We start from the raw sequence: 24201 nt of genomic DNA, 5'->3' as shown, positions 1-24201 counted from the left end.
AAAAGGCACTCGACTCGCCGTTCTCCTCCCTGCAGCCAGGTGTGATTAATCACCTGAAATTTGCGGAAGATTAACCCTATGATTTAAGTGATCTATTTGCCAGTGTTTTTTTTCACAAAAAACAGGTATAAATTTTCAAAAAAATATGTGCTCTTTGTTATTGGAGAGAGACCCATAAAAGTATATCTTTTCTGAAAGGTAAATGAAGAAAGAATACAAAACACATGATGTTTTCCCATTTTATATATTTTTAGTGACATACTGTTGTTTTGAAATCAGCGTTTTGTTTTTTGTCACATTTTTAACTTGTTCATCACAAACGTTAGTCAGATAATTTGCACTAAAATATATTTTCTGGACAAATGAATATCTGCACAAACAAAATCATACCAGAACAACCACAATAAAAAAAATAAAAAAAATGAAAAAGAGATAGATAACAATACAATCCAAACTGCTCCACAGACCTTTGTTGATCTTGTCCCATCGCTGATGGGCGGCCTTGAGGCGGCTGTCAATGTCGTCCTTGCCAGTGTCCACACTGTCCTGGAAGGACTGACCCTCCTGCTGCAGTTTGTCCACTGCCGGACCCTTCCTCTGCAGGTCCGTTTCCACTCCCTGCGGCCGTGCCGTCCAAAATGTGTTAGGCTTTTTCAGTCAGATCTCACTTTGGATTTTTTTTTCTTTTTTTTTTCTCTCTCTCACCATTCAATAAATTTCGATTCCAGACCAATAACCATGAAGAATTGAAAAAACACCAAGCTTAAAGCACATTCATTTGTTATTTTATCCAAAGATTTAGCATTAATGTCTATATGTATGTATCTTTTTTCATTTTGACACAGAAATCATTACAGTACAATAACTATTTTGAAAGAGGTTTAATTTTCTTTTCATAATGATATCATTATTTGTTTCATGCAATCAAAACATATGTTTCATCAACAAACATGTCACACAATTATAATGTTGTATTTGCTTTGTCAATAAAAATTTGTCATACATTTATTATGTTATATTCATTTTGTCAACAAAACTTGTCACATAATTTATGAAGCTGCATCTGTTTCATCAACAAAATTCATCACATAACTATAGTGTAATACATGTTTCATCAACAATCGAGTCACATAATTACAATCTCATATTTGTTTCATCAACAAAACTTGCCAGTTATCGACAAATCTTTTTCCTCCTGCGACTCTCTCATCAGTCTCACCCCCCTCCCCGCACCCCCTAAAAAAAACAAACACTTTACCTGCATACCTCTCATCAGAGTCTCAACCACCCACATTCCCTGCAAGTCTCACAGAGTCTCAACCCCCCAACTCCCTTGCTTTACCTGCAAGTCTCACAGAGTCTCAACCCCCCAACTCCCTTGCTTTACCTGCAAGTCTCACAGTCTGCACCACCCGAACTTTACCTTCAAGACTGTCAGGGTCTCAACCACAAACTTTACCTGCAAGTCTCTTACAACCCCCCACTTTACTGCAAGTCTCTTACAACCCCCCCCCCCCCCCCCCCCCCCCCATTTACCTGCAAGTCTCTCACAACCCCCCACTTTATTGCAAGTCTCTTACAACCCCCCACTTTACTGCAAGTATCTCACAACCCCCCACTTTACTGCAAGTCTCTTACAACCCCCCACTTTACTGCAAGTCTCTTACAACCCCCCACTTTACCTGCAAGTCTCTCACAACCCCCGACTTAGCCTGAAAGTCTCTCACAACGCCCCCCCCCCCCCGCCCCCCCACTTTACCTGCAAGTCTCTCACAACCCCCCACTTTACCTGCATGTCTCTTACAACCCCCCCCCCCTGCCCCCACTTTACCTGCAAGTCTCTCACAACCCCCCACTTTACCTGCAAGTCTCTTACAACCCCCTCCGCCCCCCCCCCCCCCATTTACCTGCAAGTCTCTCACAACCCCCCACTTTACCTGCAAGTCTCTTACAACCCCCTCTGCCCCCCCCCCCCCCACTTTACCTGCAAGTCTCTTACAACCCCCTCCGCCCCCACCCCCCACCCCCCCCACTTTACCTGCAAGTCTCTCACAACCCCCCACTTCCCCACTTTACCTGCAAATCTCTGAGGGTCTGCTCAATGTCCTGCAGGTCCAGGTGGTCAGTCTTCATCTTGTCCAGTTTTTCCTCCGTCATGTTCAGCCACATGACCAGCTTGTCCAGATGCTCGTTGAAGTGCTGGGCGCGCGACTCCGCCGTCGACAGTCGCCCCTCGCGCTGTGAAGCCTCCTGCTGGAGTCGCTCCCACTCCCCTTGCAGCTCCCCCAGGGTCTCGGAGATGGCTCGTGATTCTGCTGAAGGGGAGGAGCCCTCGAGGAGCTTCTCTCCCTTCTGCAGGAGCTCTTTGATGTCCGACTCTTTCAGGGCCAGTTCCTGTTGCAGGTCCTGTGACATGTAAGGCAACAGCGGTCAGCTCCTGAGGAGGGCTTTTTAGTGTTTTGGAAGGGGTGCTCTTTATCAATCACATCAGTTTAGGACAGAAAAGAGATGTTTTGGAAGGAAAGATTTTTTGGTTTTAATAAAGTACAAGATCAGCACTCTATGTTATAGATGTATTTACAAATCTGCCCCTTCCTATCTCTGCAGCTGCCTTCACCTCTACACTCCATCTCGCTCACTACAATTGCCTTCGGATCCACTCTGTTTAAGCATACCCAGATTCAAACACCCCACTGTTGGCTGCCATTCTTTCTCTGTCTCTGGACCTTGCAATTGGAATGAACCTTCTCTTTCGCTTCGTCAAGTCCCTGCACTCAGCTCTTTTAAGTCTGGTCTTAAAACCCACCTCTTCCCAAAATAGCCTCCCTTCCCTGCCTCTTCCTTGTCTTCAGTTTCTCCAGTTTTAGAGTTATGCAAGCGCGTGAATGACTGGTGCAAAAGCACTTAGATTTGTCTCTGCACAAGATTCAGCGCTACATAAATACCATTATTAGTATTATTATCATTAATCACAACAATGCAGAAGAGAAAAAAAAGTCGTTTTGGACGGAGTAGTTTTATCAATTCGAACAATGTGGGACAGAAAAAAAAAAGACATTTTATCAATAAGAACAATGTAGGAAAGGGGGGGAGAGAGAAAGAATGAAAAATGTTTTCAAGTGATGCAACTTTACACTAACGATAGTTTTGCAGTTTCACTATGACATTTTTGTTAGAAGCATAAAAAGCATGGCATTCACTGCCTCAACAGCAGAGCACACTACAATCAGACTGTGGCAGCTAAGAGATCTGCCTCTGTACTGCAGTAGATATGCAAAATGTAAAACTGAATTATTGACCGATATCTATATGATGACTTCTTACACTGACAAATGAGAATTCTGACTAAAAAACAAAGAGTAAAATTACCCAAGGAGGAAAAATAACCCTGCAAAGTAACAATAAGAGTACGTTTACAAGGTGGTATCAAGCATGTCAAAGTGCTTTAAGGTAACATGTCAGTCACATGTAAACCACACAAGAACACACACACAAAACCAAACAAAAACACAGATGCACATATATGCAGACATGTGCGTGCACACATACACACACAGACACATATGCAGGCAGACATATAAACACACACACACACACAACAAAGAAACCTCAATAATCCACCCCACAGACCTGGACACAGAAGCACATACACGCAGACGTGCACACACACACACACACACACATTCATGCAGACATATAAACACACACACACACACACACACACACACAACAAAGAAACCTCAATAATCCAGCCCACAGACCTGGACACAGAAGCACATACACGCAGACGTGCACACACACACACACACACACACTCACGTATTCATGCTGACACATAAACACACACAACAAAGAAACCCCAACAACCCAGCCCACAGACCCTGACACAGAAGCACATACACGCAGACATGTGTGTGCACACATACATACACACACATGTATGCACGCAGACACATAAACACACACACACAACAAAGAAACCCCAAACAACCCAGCCCACAGACCCTGTTCTGCCGCGTCTGTTGCCTGAGGGTGTCTGGGTCGCTGGAGATGGCCTCAGCCTCAGTCAGCTTGTCCACAGCACTGCCCACCCAGTGCAGCAGGTCGTGACAGTCCGCCTTGAACTGGGCTGCCTCTCGCTCCGCTGTCTCCACTGCAGCCTTGCGCGCCTCTGTGGACAACCCACCCACAGCACCGTTGATAATTTTCAGCTTCGTCCCCTTGACAGAGGGATGGTGAGAGGGATGTGGGTTAAATGAAGAATAATTGCTGGGGTTTTTTTGGGGGGGGGTTTGGGGGGGAGGTACAGGTGGGTATTCTATTTCAATACTTACACAGCGCCCGTTTTTTATCAGAGACTAAACTCTAAGCATTTTACAAATACAACGTCATTTGCACAACAGGACAGGTACCTGGGTAGAGCCAGCTGGCGTTAGGTTATTTTTACCTTCAGAGGATGAAGGTATGCAGTGGAAAGAGGGTGAAGGCTTGTGATAATAAATAACCTTAGATTATAAAGCGAAAACAAGAACAAAACAGAAATAAAACATTAATGCCAGATCAAAGTAATGTTGCGAAATTGTGTCACAAGACCCGGAGAGGAACCACAACGTTCATGAAACTCTTCACTGTCATCAGTTCCTGTTTACAGACTGTGCACAATATAAAACGTATCACTTTCAGTAGATGCTTCAAGATACTAAATCTACATTTTTTACCAACCTGTGTTAGCTTGTGTGAAATCATACTGGATCTAAAACACAAACAGCCTAATTTCAGATACTGCTAGTCTGATATTTGTGAAATGTTAATGAAGAATATTCCATATCTTAAACAACTTCAAGTTACCACATAAAAACAATTTCATGTTACCAGGATCTCTGAATCTAACTGGACACAACATGTTTTTCAAAATTACAAAGTTTTCAGAACGCCTCTGTCTGAATGACCAAGACAGAACGTTCCTAAGTTTTATATACTTTAAACTTACCAATATCTGGGAATCTAACCAGCCATAAACACGCTTTCTACAATATCACAGACTTTTCAAAAATGGCGAACTCTCTGTCTGAATGGCTGAGAGAAAAGAACGAACCTAGTTTCTTGGCAGCAGATCTGTGAATCTAACTGGATACAAACAGACTGTCTTCAAACCACAGCCTTTCACAAATGCCACTCTCTGTCTGAATGGCTGAAAGAGGAGAGAACAGACAGACAGACCCAGTTCCTTGGTGAGAGATCTGCAAATCTAACTGGACACAAACACACTTTCTTCAAAACCACAGACTCTGAATAGGAAAGAACAAAGAACAGACCCAGTTCCTTGGTGAGAGATCTGCAAATCTAACTGGACACAAACACACTTTCTTCAAAACCACAGACTCTGAATAGGAAAGAACAAAGAACAGACCCATTTCCTTGGTGACAGATCTGCGAATCTAACTGGACACAAACACACTTTCTTCAAAACCACAGACTCTGAATAGGAAAGAACAAGGGATAGACCTGTCTCCTCACTGACGGATCTGCGAATCTAACTGCACACAAAACACTTTCTTCAAAACCACAGACTCTGAATTGGAGAGAACAAGGGACAGACCCAGTTTCTTGGTGATGTCTCCAAAGTCCTTCTCCAGAGCGGCCAGCTTGATGCGCAGGTCTCCCTTGGTGGAGGGGTCCTTGGCCTTGTCACACAGCTGTCGGCACAGGTCCCGCGCTCGCTCCACGCGATGCTGCTGCTCCTGTAGGCTAGTCTCCAGCTCCTGAAACATCAACATCACGGGTGTGCAGCCACTCGTGTCTCTGGCACAGTTTCCTGTTTCACCTTCTCTAGTGGGCACCACTGTGTTCACATATATCCATGTACACTACACCATGTCTGCTACGTAGATGCCTGACCAGCAGCATAACCCAACACGCTTAGCAGGACATGAGTGAGTGCATGCATGCATGCATATATATGAGTACCAATCACAGTGGATATCTCCTACAAAATTTGGCCACAGGACAACAGTTAAGTTGCCAGGGTTTCTTTTTCTATGTGCCAAGTACATGCTGCACATAGGATCTTGGTTTGTTGTCTTATATGAATGACTAGACGCTCAGTTTGTTGTTCCATTTGGAGAAAGGTTGAAACCAGGATTTAAACCCAGACCCTCAAGGACACTCTACTGGCAGATAAACGTCTTAACCATTCTGCCACCTTCTTCCTCTAGCACCTTATTGTCCTGACAAGTGGATGGCTGTTTTATCTTTGTTACTTATAGCCTAGCTGACCACATATGGTTGTACCAGAAAACACCTGGATAAGAAGAAAGTCAGGCACAAGTACAGTCATATATATGCACATAAACCTAGGTCCTGCCTCTGACATTATCTGTTCAGTCAATTTTTCAACAGAGAATTAAAAAAAACGACGACAACGGACTTGAACCTAAACATAATACGTAATACACAAATCATGTGTAATAATATGCATACAAAACAAAAAATTGCCAAAGGACATGTTGATTGACTGATTGATAAGGATATTTATGTAGCACATGTTGATTGATTGATTGATTGATAAGGATATTTATGTAGCACCTATCCTCAGTTGGAGACCAAGCTCTAAGCACTTTACAAACATGGGGTCATTTACACAACAGGCTGCCTACCTGGGTAGAGCCGACTGATGACTGCCACTGGGTGCTTATCATTCATTTCCTGTGTCATTCAATCAGATTTCAGGCACACACACATACACACTCAGACAAACATGTAACATTTAACATTTTACGTGTATGACCATTTTGTTTATTTACCCTGCCATGTAGGCAGCCATACTCTGTTTTCGGGGATGTGCATGCTGGGTATGTTCTTGTTTCCATAACCCACTGAACCCTGACATGGATTATAGGATCTTTAATGTGCGTATTTGATCTTCTGCATGCTTATACACACGAAGGGGGTTCAGTCACTAGGAGGTCTGCACAAATGTCGACCTGGGAGATCGGAAAAATCTCCACCCTTTACCCACCAGGCGCCATCACCGAGATTCGATCCACGGACCTCAGATTGAAAGTCCAACACTTCAACCACTCAGCTATTGCTTTAAACTCACACGGTCCACAGTACAAAAAGGACAAAATTTTTTTTTTTTTTTTAAATGTTCAAGACTGTCTGGAAAAACATGTACTCATTCCTTTGTGAGTGAATGGTAATGTTTCGCTACTTCTTCCCCCACACAGAATATCAGTTGATAATACAACTCCCTCCGACGTTTTCATCAACACCGCCCCCATCCCCAATCATCATGTATGAACAAAACCCACCAGTACCTGCACTTGCTCCAGCTGTTGCTCCTGCTTCTCAGGCTGGTTGCTGACAGGCCCCATGCTCTCCACACGGTCTGTGAAGTCCGACATCCAGTCTGCCAGTCCGCGGGTCAGAGAGGCAAACTCCGTGCTGATGCCCTCCACAGAGTTCAGGCTGTTGCTTCGCTCGTCCAGGCGCGACTGCAGCCGGCTCCACGCCTTGCTGACCGAGTCCAGTTTACGGCTGACCACCTTGCCGTCCTGCGACTCTGTGTTGCAGCGGTCAAGGATGGCGTGGCCACAGTTGAGGAACTGGTCGTAGATTGGCTCTTGGGCAGACAGTTCTTCCTTCAGCACCTGAATGGGAGAAACGTGATGGCAAAATGGACAGTTGTCTTTACACTGTGTGCGCGCACTTGTGTGTGTGTGTGTGAGAGCATGTGTGGTACACATGTGTGTCTGCATGTGCACGTGTGTCTGTGTATGTGCATGAGTGCATGCATGTGTGCATTACAAAATTTCATTGACACATTTCTCTAATATACACTAACACAACACAAGTTACAGAATACCAGTTTACTGTCTTGTTGCAGATTTCTACATTTGTGTGTGTTATACAAAAACTGATAAACACATGTTTCTGTGACACATCAACACACACTCATCATCATCAGAGAGTCTAGACAAGTGTTACAAACAAAACTTCTTTTCTATTTTACTGAAACAAAACAAAGCAAACACATTTTTAAAAAAATCTTCCTCTCTTGATTTCCACCTTGAAACCAAACAAACCCTGAAAATCTTCAACAAACCCCGAAAATCTTCCTCTTTTGATTCCACCTCACAATCAAACAGCAGACTCTGAAAATCTTTCTCTCTTGATTTCCACCTCAGAACCAAACAAACCCTGAAAATCTTCTTGATTTCCACATTGGAAACAAACAAAACACACCCTGAAAATCTTCCTCTCTTGATTTCTACCTCGGAAACAAAACAAACCCTGAAAATCATCTTCTTTTGATTTCCACCTCAAACAGAAAACTCTGAAAATCTTCCTCTCTTGATTTCCACCTCAGAATGAAACAGAAAACTGAAAATCTTCCACTCTTGATTTCCATTTAAAGAGCCAAACCAACCCTGAAAATCTTCCTCTCTCGATGTCCCACCACGGAACCCAGCAGCAAACCCATGAACTGACCTTGACCTGCTCCAGCTGCGAGGCCAGCATGGCAGGCTCCATGGCAACGGGGCCCAGGACGTCCAGCATGCGTTCCTTCTGTCCGATCCACTTCAACAGCTGGTCCTCCAGTTCCCGCAGGTCACGGAGGTCGCTGACCATGTCCTCCAGGCCCTTCCGCCGGTGCTCAGAGGACGCCCGCAGGTCATGCCACTTGTCGTCTGTCGGCACAGCAGTTGGGAGAGACACATGATGACAAGAAAATCATGTAACTTTAACTTACACTACAGCTACAAAGACACCTAATATGATGACAAGAAAATCACATAACTTTAACTCACTACAGCTACAAAGATACCTAATATGATGACAAGAAAATCACATACCAACTCACACTACAGCTACAAAGATACCTAATATGATGACAAGAAAATCACATAACTTTAACTCACACTACAGCTACAAAGACACCTAATATGATGACAAGAAAATCACATAACTTTAACTCACACTACAGCTACAAAGATACCTAATATGATGACAAGAAAATCATAAAACTTTAACTCACACTACAGCTACAAAGACACCTAATATGATGACAAGAAAATCATAAAACTTTAACTCACACTACAGCTACAAAGACACCTAATATGATGACAAGAAAATCACATAACTTTAACTTACACTACAGCTACAAAGACACCTAATATGATGACAAGAAAATCACATAACTTTAACTTACACTACAGCTACAAAGACACCTAATATGATGACAAGAAAATCATAAAACTTTAACTCACACTACAGCTACAAAGACACCTAATATGATGACAAGAAAATCATAAAACTTTGACTCACACTACAGCTACAAAGATACCTAATATGATGACAAGAAAATCATAAAACTTTGATTCACGCTAACAGCTAAAAAGATACCTAACAGTTCCTTCCGTTCTCTCTCTTGTCTTCAAATTTTAGATGCGTTCATGAGAACGCCTGATGATCTGTTTTCATTTATGATATTGTTTTAACTGCAACTAAAAATGGAAAACTATCTCAACAATGTCCAAAACATCATTAAAAGTAAAACAGATCTTGCAGGAAAACTTAAAACACATGACACAAAAACCTTCAGTTAAGATCAGCTATTATTTTTAACTTAAAAAACATGAAAGAAAAAAAAAAAAGAAAAAAAAAAAAGCAGCCCATCTTTTGTCAAGAAGACATCTGAACAGAAACCTGAACATAAATTTAAACCCTTGACTGCTGCTGAAGAATATACTCACCTGTGAAAGGCCATCATCTCACTGAGAAAAGAAAGAGTGTACAGGTCAGGATGCCAGCAACCAGTACTTCTTCCTCACAGGCTTACATCACTTTTGTTCAGCAATCAATACACACCATTGATAGATGATGCATGATGGGTTCAACAGCAGAGAAGTCAAAGCGTTGGACTATCAATCTGAGGGTCCCGGGTTCGAATCTCAGTAAAGGCGCCTGGTGGGTAAAGGGTGGAGATTTTTTCAATCTCCCAGGCCAACATATGTGCAGACCTGCTTGTGCCTGAATCGCCTTCATGTGTATATGCAAGCAGAAGGTCAAATATGCATGTCAAAGATCCTGTAATTTATGTCAGCGTTTGGTGGGTTATGAAAACAAGAACATACCCAGCATGCACACCCCCAAAAACGGTGGGTGGCTTCCTACATGGCAGAGTAAAAACGGTCATACACGTAAAAGCCCACTTGTGTACATACGAGTGAACATGGGAGTTGCAGCCCACGAACGAAGAAGAAGATGATGCACAACAAAAAACAGTAACTGCTTTAAAGTCATGCCCTACTCATCTCACCACCAAGGTTCAGTAGTCAGGAGTCCCAAAGGAAAAACAAAATCAGCACTACACTACAGACAGTTTCTTGAGGCCCTGTCCATCAGCCGTACCCAGCTCTTGCAGCTGCTGCTGCAGACTCTCTTCGCCAGGCACCCCCCACCGGGTCTTCAGCAGGTCCTGGGCTTTCTTGCGGATGTCCTCCACCAGCCCCTCCTTGCTCAACAGCTCACGGTGGAACGCCTGCAGCACAGCAACATTGCACATTAACAACAGAACATGGTCTTTCAGCTTCATCTCTACACCACCACCAGGAAAACAGCACCACACTGTTATAGATTCAAAACAGAAAATAAACTTCAGCCTCATCTCAGTACCATCAAAATCATTACATATTACAAAGAGCATTATCTTTAGGCTCCCTTCAACACCATCTTAAACAGCACTACACTATAACACATTAAACACAGAACATCATCTTTTGGCTGATCTCCACACAATCAAAAACAGTTCTACAATATTACAGATTAAAAACAGAAAATCATCTTAGGCTCATCTCAACACCACCAAAAATAGCACCAAGCCATTACAGACTAAAACCAGAAAATTATCTTTTCATCATCTCAACACCACTAAAAACAGTACAAAAAGTATGTAAAGTATATAAATCGTGCATGCTGTGAACACCCATGTCACAAAAAAAATTCAAATAAGAATTATAATGCATAATAACCTGATTACAGATTTATTATATAATTTAATCAATGAACACAGATTTGATCATTATTAGATAACACATCAAATTTGTAATTTGACCACACAACATGCTTCACCTCCCCCACCACCCCAATCATGCCAACTTCAAGGCAAGCATAATCAAAGAAGCTGCAACCCACAAATACAGAAGAAGAAAGAAGGCAGAAGAAGAAGAAAAGAAGAAGAAGAAGAAGCAGAAGAAGAAGAAGAAGAATAGATGAACAAGAACAGCTACACAGAATGCACACTCACACACACAAACACACACACAATAGTACTAGGCATCCTTCAGTCCTCAGGAGATGATCACAAACTGTCACACAACACAAACAACACAACAATACCTCGTGATGCTTCAGCTGCCTCTTGGCCTCCTTCTCATTGGTGGGGAGGGGCTCGTCGTGTGAGGTCTGGCGGTCCTTGGAGTCCAGCCAGTGCAGCACGTCATGCAGGTCGTGCAGGAAGGTGCGGATAGAGGTCAGCATCAGCTGCAGCTCCTGCTGGCGGTCTGCCAGGCGCTCCCCCACGATCTCATAGCGCTGGTTGATGTCCAGCAGCTGTTGCTGGTTCTCCGACAGGTCTGCCCGACATGGGGGTCATCAGGTATTGTACTGCATACTGCTGCATTGTATTGCATTGTGTTGTTCTGAGTTGTGTATTGTATCATATTGTGTGGTTCTCTGACAAGTCTGCCCGATATGATGTCATTAAGGATTGTTTTGTATTGTATTTTGTGATGTTGTGTTGTGTTGTGTTGTGTGGTTCTCTGACAGGTCCGCACAACAAGGTGTCATAAAGTATTGTATTGTGTTGTGTTGCATTGCACTTCGATGCGTTGGTGTGTTGTGTTGTGTTATTCTGACAGGTCTGACAAGATGAAGATAAAATATTGTATCAAATTGCATTGCATTACGTTGCATTGTGTTGTGATGCATTGTGTTGCAGTGTGTGGTTCTGAGACAGATCTGCCTGAGATGTCATCAACTACTGTACTGTATAGCACTGCACAATATCGTGTTGTATTGCCCTCTAACAGGCCTGCCCAAGATCATGTCATTAATACTGTATTGTTCTCTGACATGTATCCTTGAGGTGTTATCAATGATTGTGTTGTATTGCATAATATGGTCCTCTGACAGGCCTGCACAAGATGATGTCATCAACTATTGTACTGTATTGTTCTGACAAGTGTGCTCGAGATGATGTCAACAACTGTATAGTATTGTACTGTATTGTATTGCATTGTATTGCACTGCATTGTATTGTACTGTATTGTATTGTATTGTATAATATGGTCCTCTGATAGGCCTGCTCAAGAAAATGTCATCAACTATTGTCTTGTCTTGTCTTGTCTTGTATTGTTATGTTCTCTGAGGTTTGTGCTTGTGATGCTAACAACTATTGCATTGTACTGTATAGCATTGCACTGTACTGTACTGTATTGTATGGTTCTCTGACAGGTCTGCTCAAGATGATGTCATCAAGTATAAATGTCCAGTGTTGGAAAACAAGTCTCTATGAAGATGCTGACGTCTTGTATCAAGATGAAAGTATTCTGTATATGGGTAAAAAAACAACAACAAAAAAACAAAACAAAACAAAAAAACAATAAAAAAAAACCACCACCCCTTATATACAAATTATAATCATTAATGCATAGCTGCCAACTTGTCAGAATCCTAATCCATAATCTTGGTGGGGAGGGGAGCGGGGGATGGGGTGTGGGGGGTTTGGAATGGGGGCTATGTCCCCCTCCTGATATAGTATAAATCAGAACCTGAAGCATTTTCCATATTCAGACAAACAAACTCTTCATCTCCTTGAGTCACACTGGCAAACTATGAAAGAATGTGCAACGGTCTCTTCTGCAAGATGAATCAATGAAAGGAAACTAAACTGTTCCTTATATTGCAAAGTGCAGTGCAGAGGTATGCATTTTTTTTTTTTTTTAAACACTGATTTACTGCTGTCCAGCCCACCTATACTCCCATTCTTAGAAACCACTTTGGTGAAAGTGATGTGGCACTACAGGCATGCGATACATGTTTTCAGGGTAAAAAAACAAGGGTTCATGAGTGGAACCAGTGCATGGCTTGAGTTTCTCAAGGACTGATATATTAATTTTTGTGTGTGTGTGTGTGTTTCATCATTTCTCTGTAATCAGTATATCAAAACAAAGTAGAAAACAAATCTGAGTTGGAATCTATATCTGTAAAAATTACATAAAATTCATAAAGACTGGATGTTATGTAAATGTAAGAGGACATATCCCTTTGCACAATCATTGTCAGCATTTCAGTTATCAGCAGTTATCAGGGTTCTGAAATGAAGAAGGAAAAAAAACACAAAAAAAAAACAGCCTTCAAAAATAATGCCAGATCAAATCAAAACTAAGGAGATTCTACAAGCTGAACAATGCTGTAGGTCAGCGTACGTGTGGTAAATAACTGGTCTTCGTTAAATATGTTATTCCCATCTTCTGTACATAGTTTGTGAGCAAACACTTCCAGCCAGTCTTGATCCAAAAATGATTGTGTGTGTGAGTGTGAGTGTGAGTGTGTGAGTGAGAGTGAGAGTGAGAGAGAGAGAGAGAGAGAGAGAGAGAGAATGTGTGTGTGTGTGTGTGTGTGTGTGTGTGTGTGTGTGTGTTTATATGAAGACAACCAACTACACTGGGTTCATATTTGCCCATTAGCATATCACTATGTTTAGCACATGGTTTGACAATCTACACTACAAACAGACGCACACAGAAAGGATGTGTGTGTGTGTGTGTGTGTGTGTGTGTGTGTGTGTGTGTGTGTGTGTGTGTGTGTGTGTGTGTGTGTGTGAATGCATAAGTATTTCTGCCTGTGTGCAGACATGCATGTCTAAGGATGAAATGCATAAAATTTACAGAAGTACACATGTTCTTAACCCTCATTTCCATAGTGACTAACGATTTCAAAAACAAATAAACACCTATGCACCCACAAACATATCTGCCAGTTTCTTTGCTGAGGAAGACTTTGCATACAGTTGTTACCTTAGCACAAACACTCAAGAGTTGTTTCTTTCCATAAATTTTGCATACACTTACAAATGCATAAACACACAATGGAGAAATAGATCAAGTGTCATGAAAGCCATAAAACACTCTGTGTGTGTGTGTGTGTGTGTGTGTGTGTGCGTGTGTGTGTGTGTGTGCGTGTGTGTATGTGCATGTATGCGTGAGCATATGTCATGAAAACCATAAATGTGCAAGTGTGAGCATGAATGCATGTGTGTGCATGTGCACATGTGCATGCTATTATCCTCAAAGAACATCACATGACCCCTATTCCAAAAATCCAGAAATCAAAAACGACATAAATGAACAGTATTTGTCATACAAGTCAGTGGTGTGAATTATCAAACGTAAATTAGATCTCTCTGCAATCTATCAAGTGCCAACTGTACAAGCAAAGAAAAGGGGGAAAAAACAAACCAGTATTGAATTGACTGCATTAGAAGAAACTATTCAACGTCGAGGAACAACAAATGCAATGTCAATACTAGCAAGTAAGAATGATATGTACACAACTGAAAATAATAACAATACATAAATGAAAATTCAACTTCTGGAGTAAGTAGATAAACACTATATCTCTCTTTCATAGGAATAAAATGATGTTTACAGTCAGAATCAATATCATACAGTAACTTCCTTTTATCTTTTGGCTTATTCCACATGGGACAAAATGAGAGAGTAAAAACAAAAGTATAGGATATGGAAGTAGCAATGAAACAAATATGCATGGAATACATGAAGTTGAAGTGACATTAAAACAAAGGGTAAATAATGTGTGGGATGGAAGTAACATTAGAACAAAGGGTAAATAATCTGTGGGAAGGAAGGAACATTAAAACAAAGGGTAAATAATGTGTGGGATGGATTAACATTAGAACAAAGGGTAAATAATGTGTGGGATGGAAGTAACATTAGAACAAAGGGTAAATAATATGTGGGATGGAAGTGACATTAAAGCAAAGGGTAAATAATGTGTGGGATGGAAGTAACATTAGAACAAAGGGTAATAATGTGTGGGATGGAGGTGATATTAAAACAAAGGGTAAATAATGTGTGGAATGGAAGTGACATTAAAACAAAGGGTAAATAATGTGTGGGATGGAAGTGAGATTAAAGCAAAGGGTAAATCAGGTGTGGGGTGGAAGTGACATTAGAACAATGGGCATAGAAAACAAGAGAGAGGAAGTGACATCAAAAGTTGGGAATGCAGGGGATAGAAGAGACAGTAAAACACAGATAAAACAACATGTAGGATACAAGTGACATGAAAATACAGGTTAAAGGACACAGAGGATGGAAGTGACATTCAACTTAAAGAATGTAGGGGATGAAAGTGACATTATAAAACATGTTAAAGAACGCAGATGATGGGAGTGACAATAACACAGGTTAAAGAATATAAAGGATGGAAGTTACATTAAAACACAGGATAAATAACACTGGAGGTGGACGTTACATTAAAACAAAGGTTAACGGATGCAAAGGATAGAAATGAAATTAAAACACAGGATAAATAACACTGGGAGGTAAAGTGACATTATAGCATAGGTTAACAAATACAAAGGGATGGCAAACACAAAAAGGTTGGGTGGGAAAGGTGGAACGCAAGTAGCACTAAAAACGGTTGGGTACAGAAGCATCACTAAGACAGGCAAACAGCATCTGCCACCAAACGCATGAAACATAAGGGGGTATCAACTGCTACAAAAAGCCAACCCACCAAAAACCAAGGGATAACAGCAGGTTACACAGGGAAGGAAGAACAGCATAGCTCACCATCCAGCAGAAGGTTATCCGCTGAACTTTTTCGGCTGCTGACACCACTGGACTCGCTGGACATGGGACTCTGTCTTTGGGCAGTGGGGGATGCTGGGAATGTGGGAGAGGGAGTTCGCAGACGCGGGGACAAAATTCCAGCCAGGCGACGGGAGCCTAGCGCGATGACGACAATAGAGGATGTGGTTAAGTTTGGGGCAGAGAAACATGTTTGTGGGGCGGGGACAGGCAATGGTGGAGCACGGAGGTTAGCAGGCAAACAATGTAAACCTTTACATGATTTTGCTGTGCACGTCACTCACTCTGCGAATACTTAGGCTTACTATTTTTGTCCTACAGTGTTAATTCTTTGAAAAATACAAAGCATAAAAAGAAACTTGTTACACTGACATTTTATAAGCGAGGCAGAATCAAAATCTAAAAGATAATCTATGAGAAATTGAACACTGCATTTGAGTAATTCTACTTTCTACGTAAAAATTCAAACTTACTATTTACTGCTTAAATGCCATGACAGCTTATTAATTTATAACAATAAAAATGGTACCATAGAAAAACTATGATTAGAAAGAAGAGTTTTCTCCTCATCTGTTGTTCATCTAACACAACATCACCTTTGAACAAAATGTTCACCATTAACTCTCTGAATACGAATGATTACTTTAGTGTTGTGCCAGCAACCATAAGAGCACTCAATCTGATGTTTTTTGCCCTTGTCCAGCTGCTGTCATACTGAGCTCAGAGGATCAGGATTCTATATGTACAAATGCAGCATGTTAGTTGCGTTTCGTTTTCTGACTGTGTCATTCATTTTGTGTGTGTGTGTGTGTGTGTGTGTGTGTGTCTGTGTGTGTGTGTGTGTGGGGGGGGATGTGTGTTTGTTTGCTTGCGTGTGTGTGCGCGTGAGTGTGTAAGTGTACACATGTCAGGAGAGCTCTGTGCAGTGTGTGTGTGTGTGTGTGTGTAGAGGATGAGGTATGTGTGTGTATGCATGTCTGTACTGTGGGAGCAACAGAATATTGTATGCATATATATATATGTGTGTGTGTGTGGGTGGGGGGTTGTGGGGGCGGGGAATGGGCGTATGTGTGTGTGCGCTTGTATATAACTTATAAGTGTGTGTGTGCCGTGGAAGCTGCAATACATAACCTTGGAATGAGTGTGTGGAGTGTGTGTGTGTGTGTGTGTGTGTTTTCTGGTATCCTTAAAGAGGGGCTGGCTGGTGGGGAAAGAAAGGGAGAAAACTGGATTTTCCCAGTAAGCTAAAGTATTTTTACACAAATCTACAATTGAAGGTTATGGAATAAAATGGAGACCCATTGTTTGGTAGAAAAAAAAAAGGTAGATCACTAATGAACAGCACGAAATTTACAGCAACTACAGCTGTCTATCTACATATGATTTTCCCACTCTAATAATTTGAAGAAAATAGGTTGATCATAACACACAGGCATAAAGATTTTTCTAACACTATGAACAACTACTCTACATATTTTGATATACATTGTTTTTGCTGCGATATTTTGAAAAAAAAACAACAGGTAGATTACAAATCAATGGCATGAAATCTTAGACTACCACTGTCCACAACTATCTACACCAAAAAATATACATGTATGTACCACATCCCTCGAGAAAATCATCAACAAATCCCACACAGTGCCACACCAGACACTTCAATTCCAGAGTGGCCACACACCCTACTTCCAGACACTCATCATGGCAGGGTGCCTCTACAATGACAAAGGAAACAAGACACAGCAAGAAGCTTGGTGGAGAAAAACGCAACTTACGTCCCATGCGACGGATGGGGCTCATAGGTCGTTCGTTGGGGTTGATCATGGCTTCATAGGCATTACCCAGGTCATTGACTTCGTCAATCTTGGGTGCATAGTCCTCATATTCTTGAAGCATGGGCTGTCAAAATGAAATCAAAAGTAATGAGGAAGGGTTAACTGTAAATTTCCCTTCATACGGCGCTACATTTTTACTCAAATCTGAGCAATGAGTCCTCTAGGCTGTATACGTCCGGTCTCTGTCCAAAAACTAAATTCTGACTACCACTTTGAGTGACCTGTCATGACAACATCAAAGATCACAATAAACGCTCACAATCATGCTCAACAGCAATACTTTAGTCTTACCAGTGTTCGATTCAACATGGTTCACCATCCTATCAAATTGACACCAAATCGCATATTACACCAAATTTCAACTGAACGTCATCACAGATCGCCCTTAGGCCATGAACAAAAAACTGTGTATGAGTTGGGGATAAATCTATGGTGTGAAAGGAGAGAAATCAGATCACTATTCAAAAGCAGAACACAAAAGTAAAATGGTGGACTGGACTGGAAAGAAAAAGGTTCATAACCAACCACACACAGATAACAAAATCCCAAGACACTACATCACCCCCCCCCGAAGAGTTTCCCAAACTCTGTCCTCACCTGCATCTGTGCAATTTGCTGCTCCACAATGTCAACGTCAATGGCCACAGACTCAAACTCATCCAGACGAGACTCCATCTGGGAGAGCCACAGCAGGGTCAGGGTCTTGGCGCTCTCAAAGGCAGTGCCCTGCTGCTCCTTGGCGTCAGCCTCCTGGTGTCTGGCGGCCAGCAGACTGTCAAAGGCGGCCAGGTTTCGCTCCAGCTCCACCACAGACTCCTGCACCGCCGAGGGGTCACCTGCACCATGGACACAACAGTGTGTGAAACCTGAATGTCTCTAGCAATGGTGTGAAGGGTAGAGATGGAGAAATCAGAGTAAAATGGAGCAACTGAAAGGTCTCTAACAATGGTGTGAAGGGAAGAGATGGAGAAATCAGAGTAAAATGGAGCAACAGAAAGGCCTCTTGCAATGCTGTGAAGGAAAGTAATGGAGAAATCTGAGTAAAATGGAACAGCAGGAAGGCCTCTAACAATGGTGTGAAGGGAAGAGATAGAGAAATCAGAGTAAAACAGAACAGTAGGAAGGTCTCTAGCAACACTGTGATGGGCAGAGAACAGAGAAAACAAAATTGTATAGCAGGAATGTATCTTTCATTTAAGGGGCAAAATGGTGAACACAGAACAAAACAGAACACTGGAAGGTATCCTTCAACACAGTGAAGGGAAGACATGGAGAGAACAGAACAAAATGGTATTCAGCCGGAAGAAGTACAGTCTACTCCATGAACTCATCTTTTCTTCTATCCTTTATGGTTTTTTAATATTTTTTGCCTGCCCAAGGAAGTCTGATGAACTGTCAACAAATTCAGAAATATCTTTTCAATTAGTGACAACAAAAACTTTACTTGTACAAAGAATATAATAAACACAAATGTTATATAAAAAAAAAATCCACAGAGTCCCCCAGTGCTTGTTCACTTCCAGCTTATCTGTTTATAACACACACACACACACACACACAATACCAACAAAGTATTGGCTGTGACCATCAGCACTTCCAAACAACCACCACAAACCCCCATCCCCTGGTCACCCTCACCTGTTCGTGGGTCTTTCACCAGGCGGTCAGCCAGCGCCCGCACATCGGCCACAAACCTCTCCTGACTGTCCTTCTGTGCGGCCAGCTGCTCCAGCTGCTCCACCATGTCCTCACTGGGCAGCTTGGCCAGGTCCTTGGAGTCCAGCTTCTGGATGCCTGCCTGCACCCACGTGTTGCACGACTCCAGTCGGTCCTTGAACTCCCGCAGGCCCCGGTCCACGTCTCGCAGGTCCCGCTCGCGCTTCTCGCTGCGGGTCTGCATCTCCGAGAACCTCTTCTCCACAGCCGCCAGACGCTGCTCCACCGTGTGGGCAATGTCAAGGTCACAGTTCTTCACCAGTTCCTGGGCCGAGGCCCGCACTGCTTCCAGTGCCGACTGAAAGGATGAGAATGGAAAGATGTGGGGTGTACTGCCGGGAGAAGAATGCGTTCAGCAAGCAACAAACACAGAACTTTCTGTTTATAATACTTACCTCAAATGAGTATCTCACAAATGAGGCATGCACACACACAGACACTTGTCCCAAGCAAAACTGTGAAGAAAAAAAATTGTGTGTGCATGACTGAAAAATGTTTCAGTTTCAAGGAGGTGTCAAAGCATGTGAATTCATCCATATACCCTACACTGTAATTATCTGCTGTATTTAGAAAAAAATAATACTAATAAAATGGAGCCTGATCTTTGCATAAAGCTTGTGCGCTTGTCAGACATTTTAAAGCCTATCCTTGGTTTGTGTAAAACATTAACAGTTAAAGTGAGTGAGTGACACAGGAAACAAATGATGAGTCAAACTACAGTTGTCAGTCAACTCCACCCAGGTAGAGAGCCTGTTGTTGAAATGATTCCTTTTGCAAAGTACTTGGCGTTGTATTGTATTGTATTGTATTGTATTGCATTGTATTTATTACTCTTTTTTGTCACAACATCTTTCTCTGTGTGAAATCTGGGCTGCTCTCCCCAGGGAGTGCACGTCCCTACACTGAGAACACCATCTTTTTTTTTTTTTTTTCTTTCCTACATGCAGTTTGGTTTCTTACTAAGTGCTGTGAAAGTATCAACAATTATACTAATATTAACACTAATGAAGTACAATAACAATAAGGTGAAGTATAACACCATGACCACAGACTGATTGATTGATATGGATACTTATATAACACCTATCCTCGATCAGAGACCAAGCTCTGAGCACTTTACAAATACGAGGTCATTTGCACAACAGGCTCCCTACCTGTGTAGAGCAGACTGACGGCTGCCATTGGACGCTCCTCATTCGTTACCTGTGTCATTCAATCAGATTTCAGGCATGCACACATACACAGACAGACATGTAACCATACCTCATGATTGACAATATCAGCCTGCACTGCAGAGAATCCCTGTAGCTGGGAGTTGAGCAGTGGCCGATGCAGAGACACAGGAGTCTGGGACACCACGGCCTGCTCCGCCGAGTCCAGCCAGTTGAGCAAGCCGTCCATGGCCTGGGTCACATCCTGTGACTGCGTGATGGCCGCCTGCAGGCCTGTGGTTCGAACGCTGATGTCGTTGGTCAGCGCCGTGTAGCGGGCCGAGATGTCGTTCATGGTGTCCTGCAGCTTCGACACTTCCTTCTTGTCTGTGGCTTGGCCGCTCAAGCTGTCGGCAAAGTCCACGCATGTCCAGATGAAATCACATCGTTTCCCTTTGTTCGTTTCTTTTAAAGAAAAAAAATGTTAAAAACCTGTCCTGGTCTATGTTATGTTGCTGCCATTTGCAGAATGAATGTTAATAATTTGCCTCTATTAATTAAAATGTAAGCACAGAGCCAGTAATACAAATGGATTTCCTTTTACCTCTATGGCTGGTGGCAGTCAAAAAATAAGATAAGTGTGTGTTCCTTACGAATTTCAAATGAAGATTCATATAATATTGATAAGATGTTAAAAATTTAAGTCTGGTATTTGACTGAATTTTAATTAAACAAGTGCAAAACCCCAGACTATGAAACAATTACTTAACTGTCCTATTCTCTCTCTCTCTTTCCTCCCCTACCCCGCCACACACAAAGGATACACACAGACACAAAGGACACACACACACACACACACACACACACCACCAGCACCCCCCACCCCATACCCAACCTGTTGGTCAGGTCCTGGCCCCTGCGCTGCATCTCGTCCAGCAGACTGCGCTGACTCAGGGCGTCCATGGACAGCGACTTCAGCCGGTCCAACTGTGTCTGCAGCTGCGAGGCCTCGGGTGACCCACTCTCCTGCTTCAGAGAGGCCAGCTGGTCCTCCGTCTCCGTCAGCCAGTCCAGCAGCTTGAAGGCAGCGTCATTGAACTGCCGGTGCTTGCCCGATAGGTCAGCCAGACGGTCACCCAGGGAGTGGCAGCGGCCACTCAGGTCATGGTAGGACTCCGTCACGTCCTTCAGCCGATCCTTGACGTCGTCGGCGGCAACACACTCCATGCTGATCAGGCTGTGGCGGGCCGGACGCACCCGGTCGGCCCGGAACGAGTCGATCTCCAGTTTGTACAGCTGAAACAAAAGGTTGGGATATATATGTGTGTGTGTGTGTGTGTGTGTGTGTGTGTGTGTGTGTGTGTAGATTTTTGTTGTTTTTTGTTTGTTTTTGGCAATGGACATTCATGTGTGTGTGTGTGTAGATTTTTGTTGCTGTTTTTTTTTTGTTTGTTTTTTGGCAATGGACATTCATGAAAATTACTGACAAATGGCTTTATATTGATGCATTCACGAGTTATGAATTGTAATCATCTTTTCTTTTTAAAGGTATCTAATGCTGTATAGTTCCTGTAATTAGACTTCTTTTCTTTTCTTTTTCTTTTTTTTTAAGAAAAATGATTTACTTCGGTATAGTTCTTCCCATCAGACTTTGGATTTCATTCAAATGAAGCTGGTTCATTTCACTGCACCTTTTCACTATCCCCTTTTCATTTTAGCACATTGAAAACAGAGATGGAGCTGATAACTGATGAGAACGACTGCAGGAGGTTAGGTTACAATCTATGCTGGTTTATTAACCTGTCCATTTTCTGTACACTCCGTTTGTCTGGTGTTTGTCTTTATAACAAGGCAAAGTAAACCTGGTTCATCTACTTGTCCGTTTTCTTTATTTTCTATTTCATGTTTGGTTTTATATCAAGGGACAGTAAACCTGGTTTATTTACTTGTCCATTTTCTTCACTATCTGGTGTTTGTTTTTACAGGAAGGCAAAGTACAGCTGCCAAACTGATGGACAGAAAACAAGTTCTACTTACTTAAATGTCATTTATGCAATTATGTTACCTGCATTTACTATTACCAGTACTGATTTTGCTACTATAATCATCAACATCATCATCAGTGGTAATATTCTATTAGCTTTTGCTGGTTTGCTTCTGATTAGACAGAGAGGTACCAGACTTTGCTTGGTATTTCATTATTCCTTGTCTAACAGGTCTCATAATTGATCTTCTTCTTCTTCTGCATTCGTAGGCTGCAACTCCCACATTCACTCGTATATATACGAGTGGGATTTTATGTGTATGACCGTTTTTAACCTGCCATGTATGCAGCCATACTCCGCTTTCAGGGGTGTGCATGCTGGGTACGTTCTTGTTTCCATAACCCACCAAACGCTGACATGAATTACAGGGTCTTTAACATGCGTATTTGATCTTCTGCTTGTGTATACACATGAAGGGGGTTCAGGCACTAGCAGGTCTGCACATATGTTGACCTGTGAGATCGAAAAAATCTCCACCCTTTACCCACCAGGCGCCGTCACCGTGATTCGAACCCGGGACCCTCAGACTGAAAGTCCAATGCTTTAACCATTCGGCTAATGCGCCCGTCATAATTTGATCTAAAAATGAAACAGACTCAAAAGTTATCGTTTATGGTTGTTTTTTGTTGTTGTTTTTTCTACTTACTTTGGCTTCCTCCATGTATTTCTGGGCGGCCATGGACATGAAGCGAAGGTCAGCCTGGTGAGACACCACGTCGCTCGACAGTTCCTGGAAACACATCATGAGCACACAATCAAGCCCCATCCACATGTAATAGGCAGCTTCTGTTCAAATGTGTGTGTGTGTGTGTGTGTGTGTGAGAGAGAGCAAGAGAGAGTTTGTAGATGTGTGTGTGTGTGCATGTGTGTGTGTGTGTGCGTGCGTGCATATGCGTGCGTGCGTGCATGTGTGCGTGCGTGCGTGTGTGTGTGTGCAGTGCATGCATGTGTGAGTATGGACTTTTTTCTATATTGATATGCACTTGTATGTATCCTAATTTCTACTGTATCTGTGTTTTGTGTATGATTTTCGATTTATGTTCGTATCTTGTTATGTACTATTCCCCCAATATTCCTTGTGACCCCGGTACACTTTGTAATAAAGACATATTCTATTGTATTTTATATTCTATTCAATACACATAAAACATCACCACCTGAACAAAACAAGTATACAATCAATAAAGATATAATAATAATAATAATAATAATAATAATGACATTTGATACACCCAATCTTATGAAACAAAAAGCCCTCGGCATTTACAAAGAAAAATATAATGATGTATGCATACCAAAAACTCACAAATACATAAATAAATTCTCCTGCTCCAAATGCATCCCACAAACCCACACCCACTCTACATAAGATGTATACACACACACCCACACACACACACACGTACACGCACATATGAACATGTGTATTTTCAAATAGTAAAAAAAAAAAAAAAAATAGTAGAAGTGAAAAAAACCCAAACACCCTTGGCTAAAACATGTAAGTGCAGACAAGAAGTTATTCACTGATTTTAATGACTGGAAGTAAATAAGT

General features: G+C 42.2%; 1 protein-coding gene across 19 annotated transcripts in view; it reads right to left on the bottom strand.

Annotated features, from left to right (window-relative positions):
• Nucleotides 1–24201, bottom strand: part of LOC143279998 (uncharacterized) — a 431093-nt gene that overhangs the window by 73221 nt on the left and 333671 nt on the right. For 18 of the 19 annotated variants that reach the window (XM_076584413.1, XM_076584420.1, XM_076584415.1 and 15 more), the window contains 15 exons: nucleotides 23296–23379; nucleotides 21500–21900; nucleotides 20717–21011; nucleotides 19376–19751; nucleotides 18335–18573; nucleotides 17678–17801; nucleotides 15885–16040; nucleotides 11404–11639; nucleotides 10417–10546; nucleotides 8494–8693; nucleotides 7320–7652; nucleotides 5600–5762; nucleotides 4005–4171; nucleotides 2077–2406; nucleotides 468–618 (listed from right to left, as the gene is read on the bottom strand). In XM_076584413.1, the coding sequence (XP_076440528.1) occupies nucleotides 468–618; nucleotides 2077–2406; nucleotides 4005–4171; nucleotides 5600–5762; nucleotides 7320–7652; nucleotides 8494–8693; nucleotides 10417–10546; nucleotides 11404–11639; nucleotides 15885–16040; nucleotides 17678–17801; nucleotides 18335–18573; nucleotides 19376–19751; nucleotides 20717–21011; nucleotides 21500–21900; nucleotides 23296–23379 (3385 nt within the window). The remainder of the gene's footprint in view (nucleotides 1–467; nucleotides 619–2076; nucleotides 2407–4004; nucleotides 4172–5599; nucleotides 5763–7319; nucleotides 7653–8493; nucleotides 8694–10416; nucleotides 10547–11403; nucleotides 11640–15884; nucleotides 16041–17677; nucleotides 17802–18334; nucleotides 18574–19375; nucleotides 19752–20716; nucleotides 21012–21499; nucleotides 21901–23295; nucleotides 23380–24201) is intronic. The other variant, XM_076584411.1, reaches the window with a different exon arrangement.

This window comes from Babylonia areolata, chromosome 3 (genome assembly GCF_041734735.1).
Source record: "Babylonia areolata isolate BAREFJ2019XMU chromosome 3, ASM4173473v1, whole genome shotgun sequence".
NCBI lineage: Eukaryota > Metazoa > Mollusca > Gastropoda > Neogastropoda > Buccinidae > Babylonia > Babylonia areolata.
This window is presented reverse-complemented; position numbering and strand designations above follow the sequence as displayed.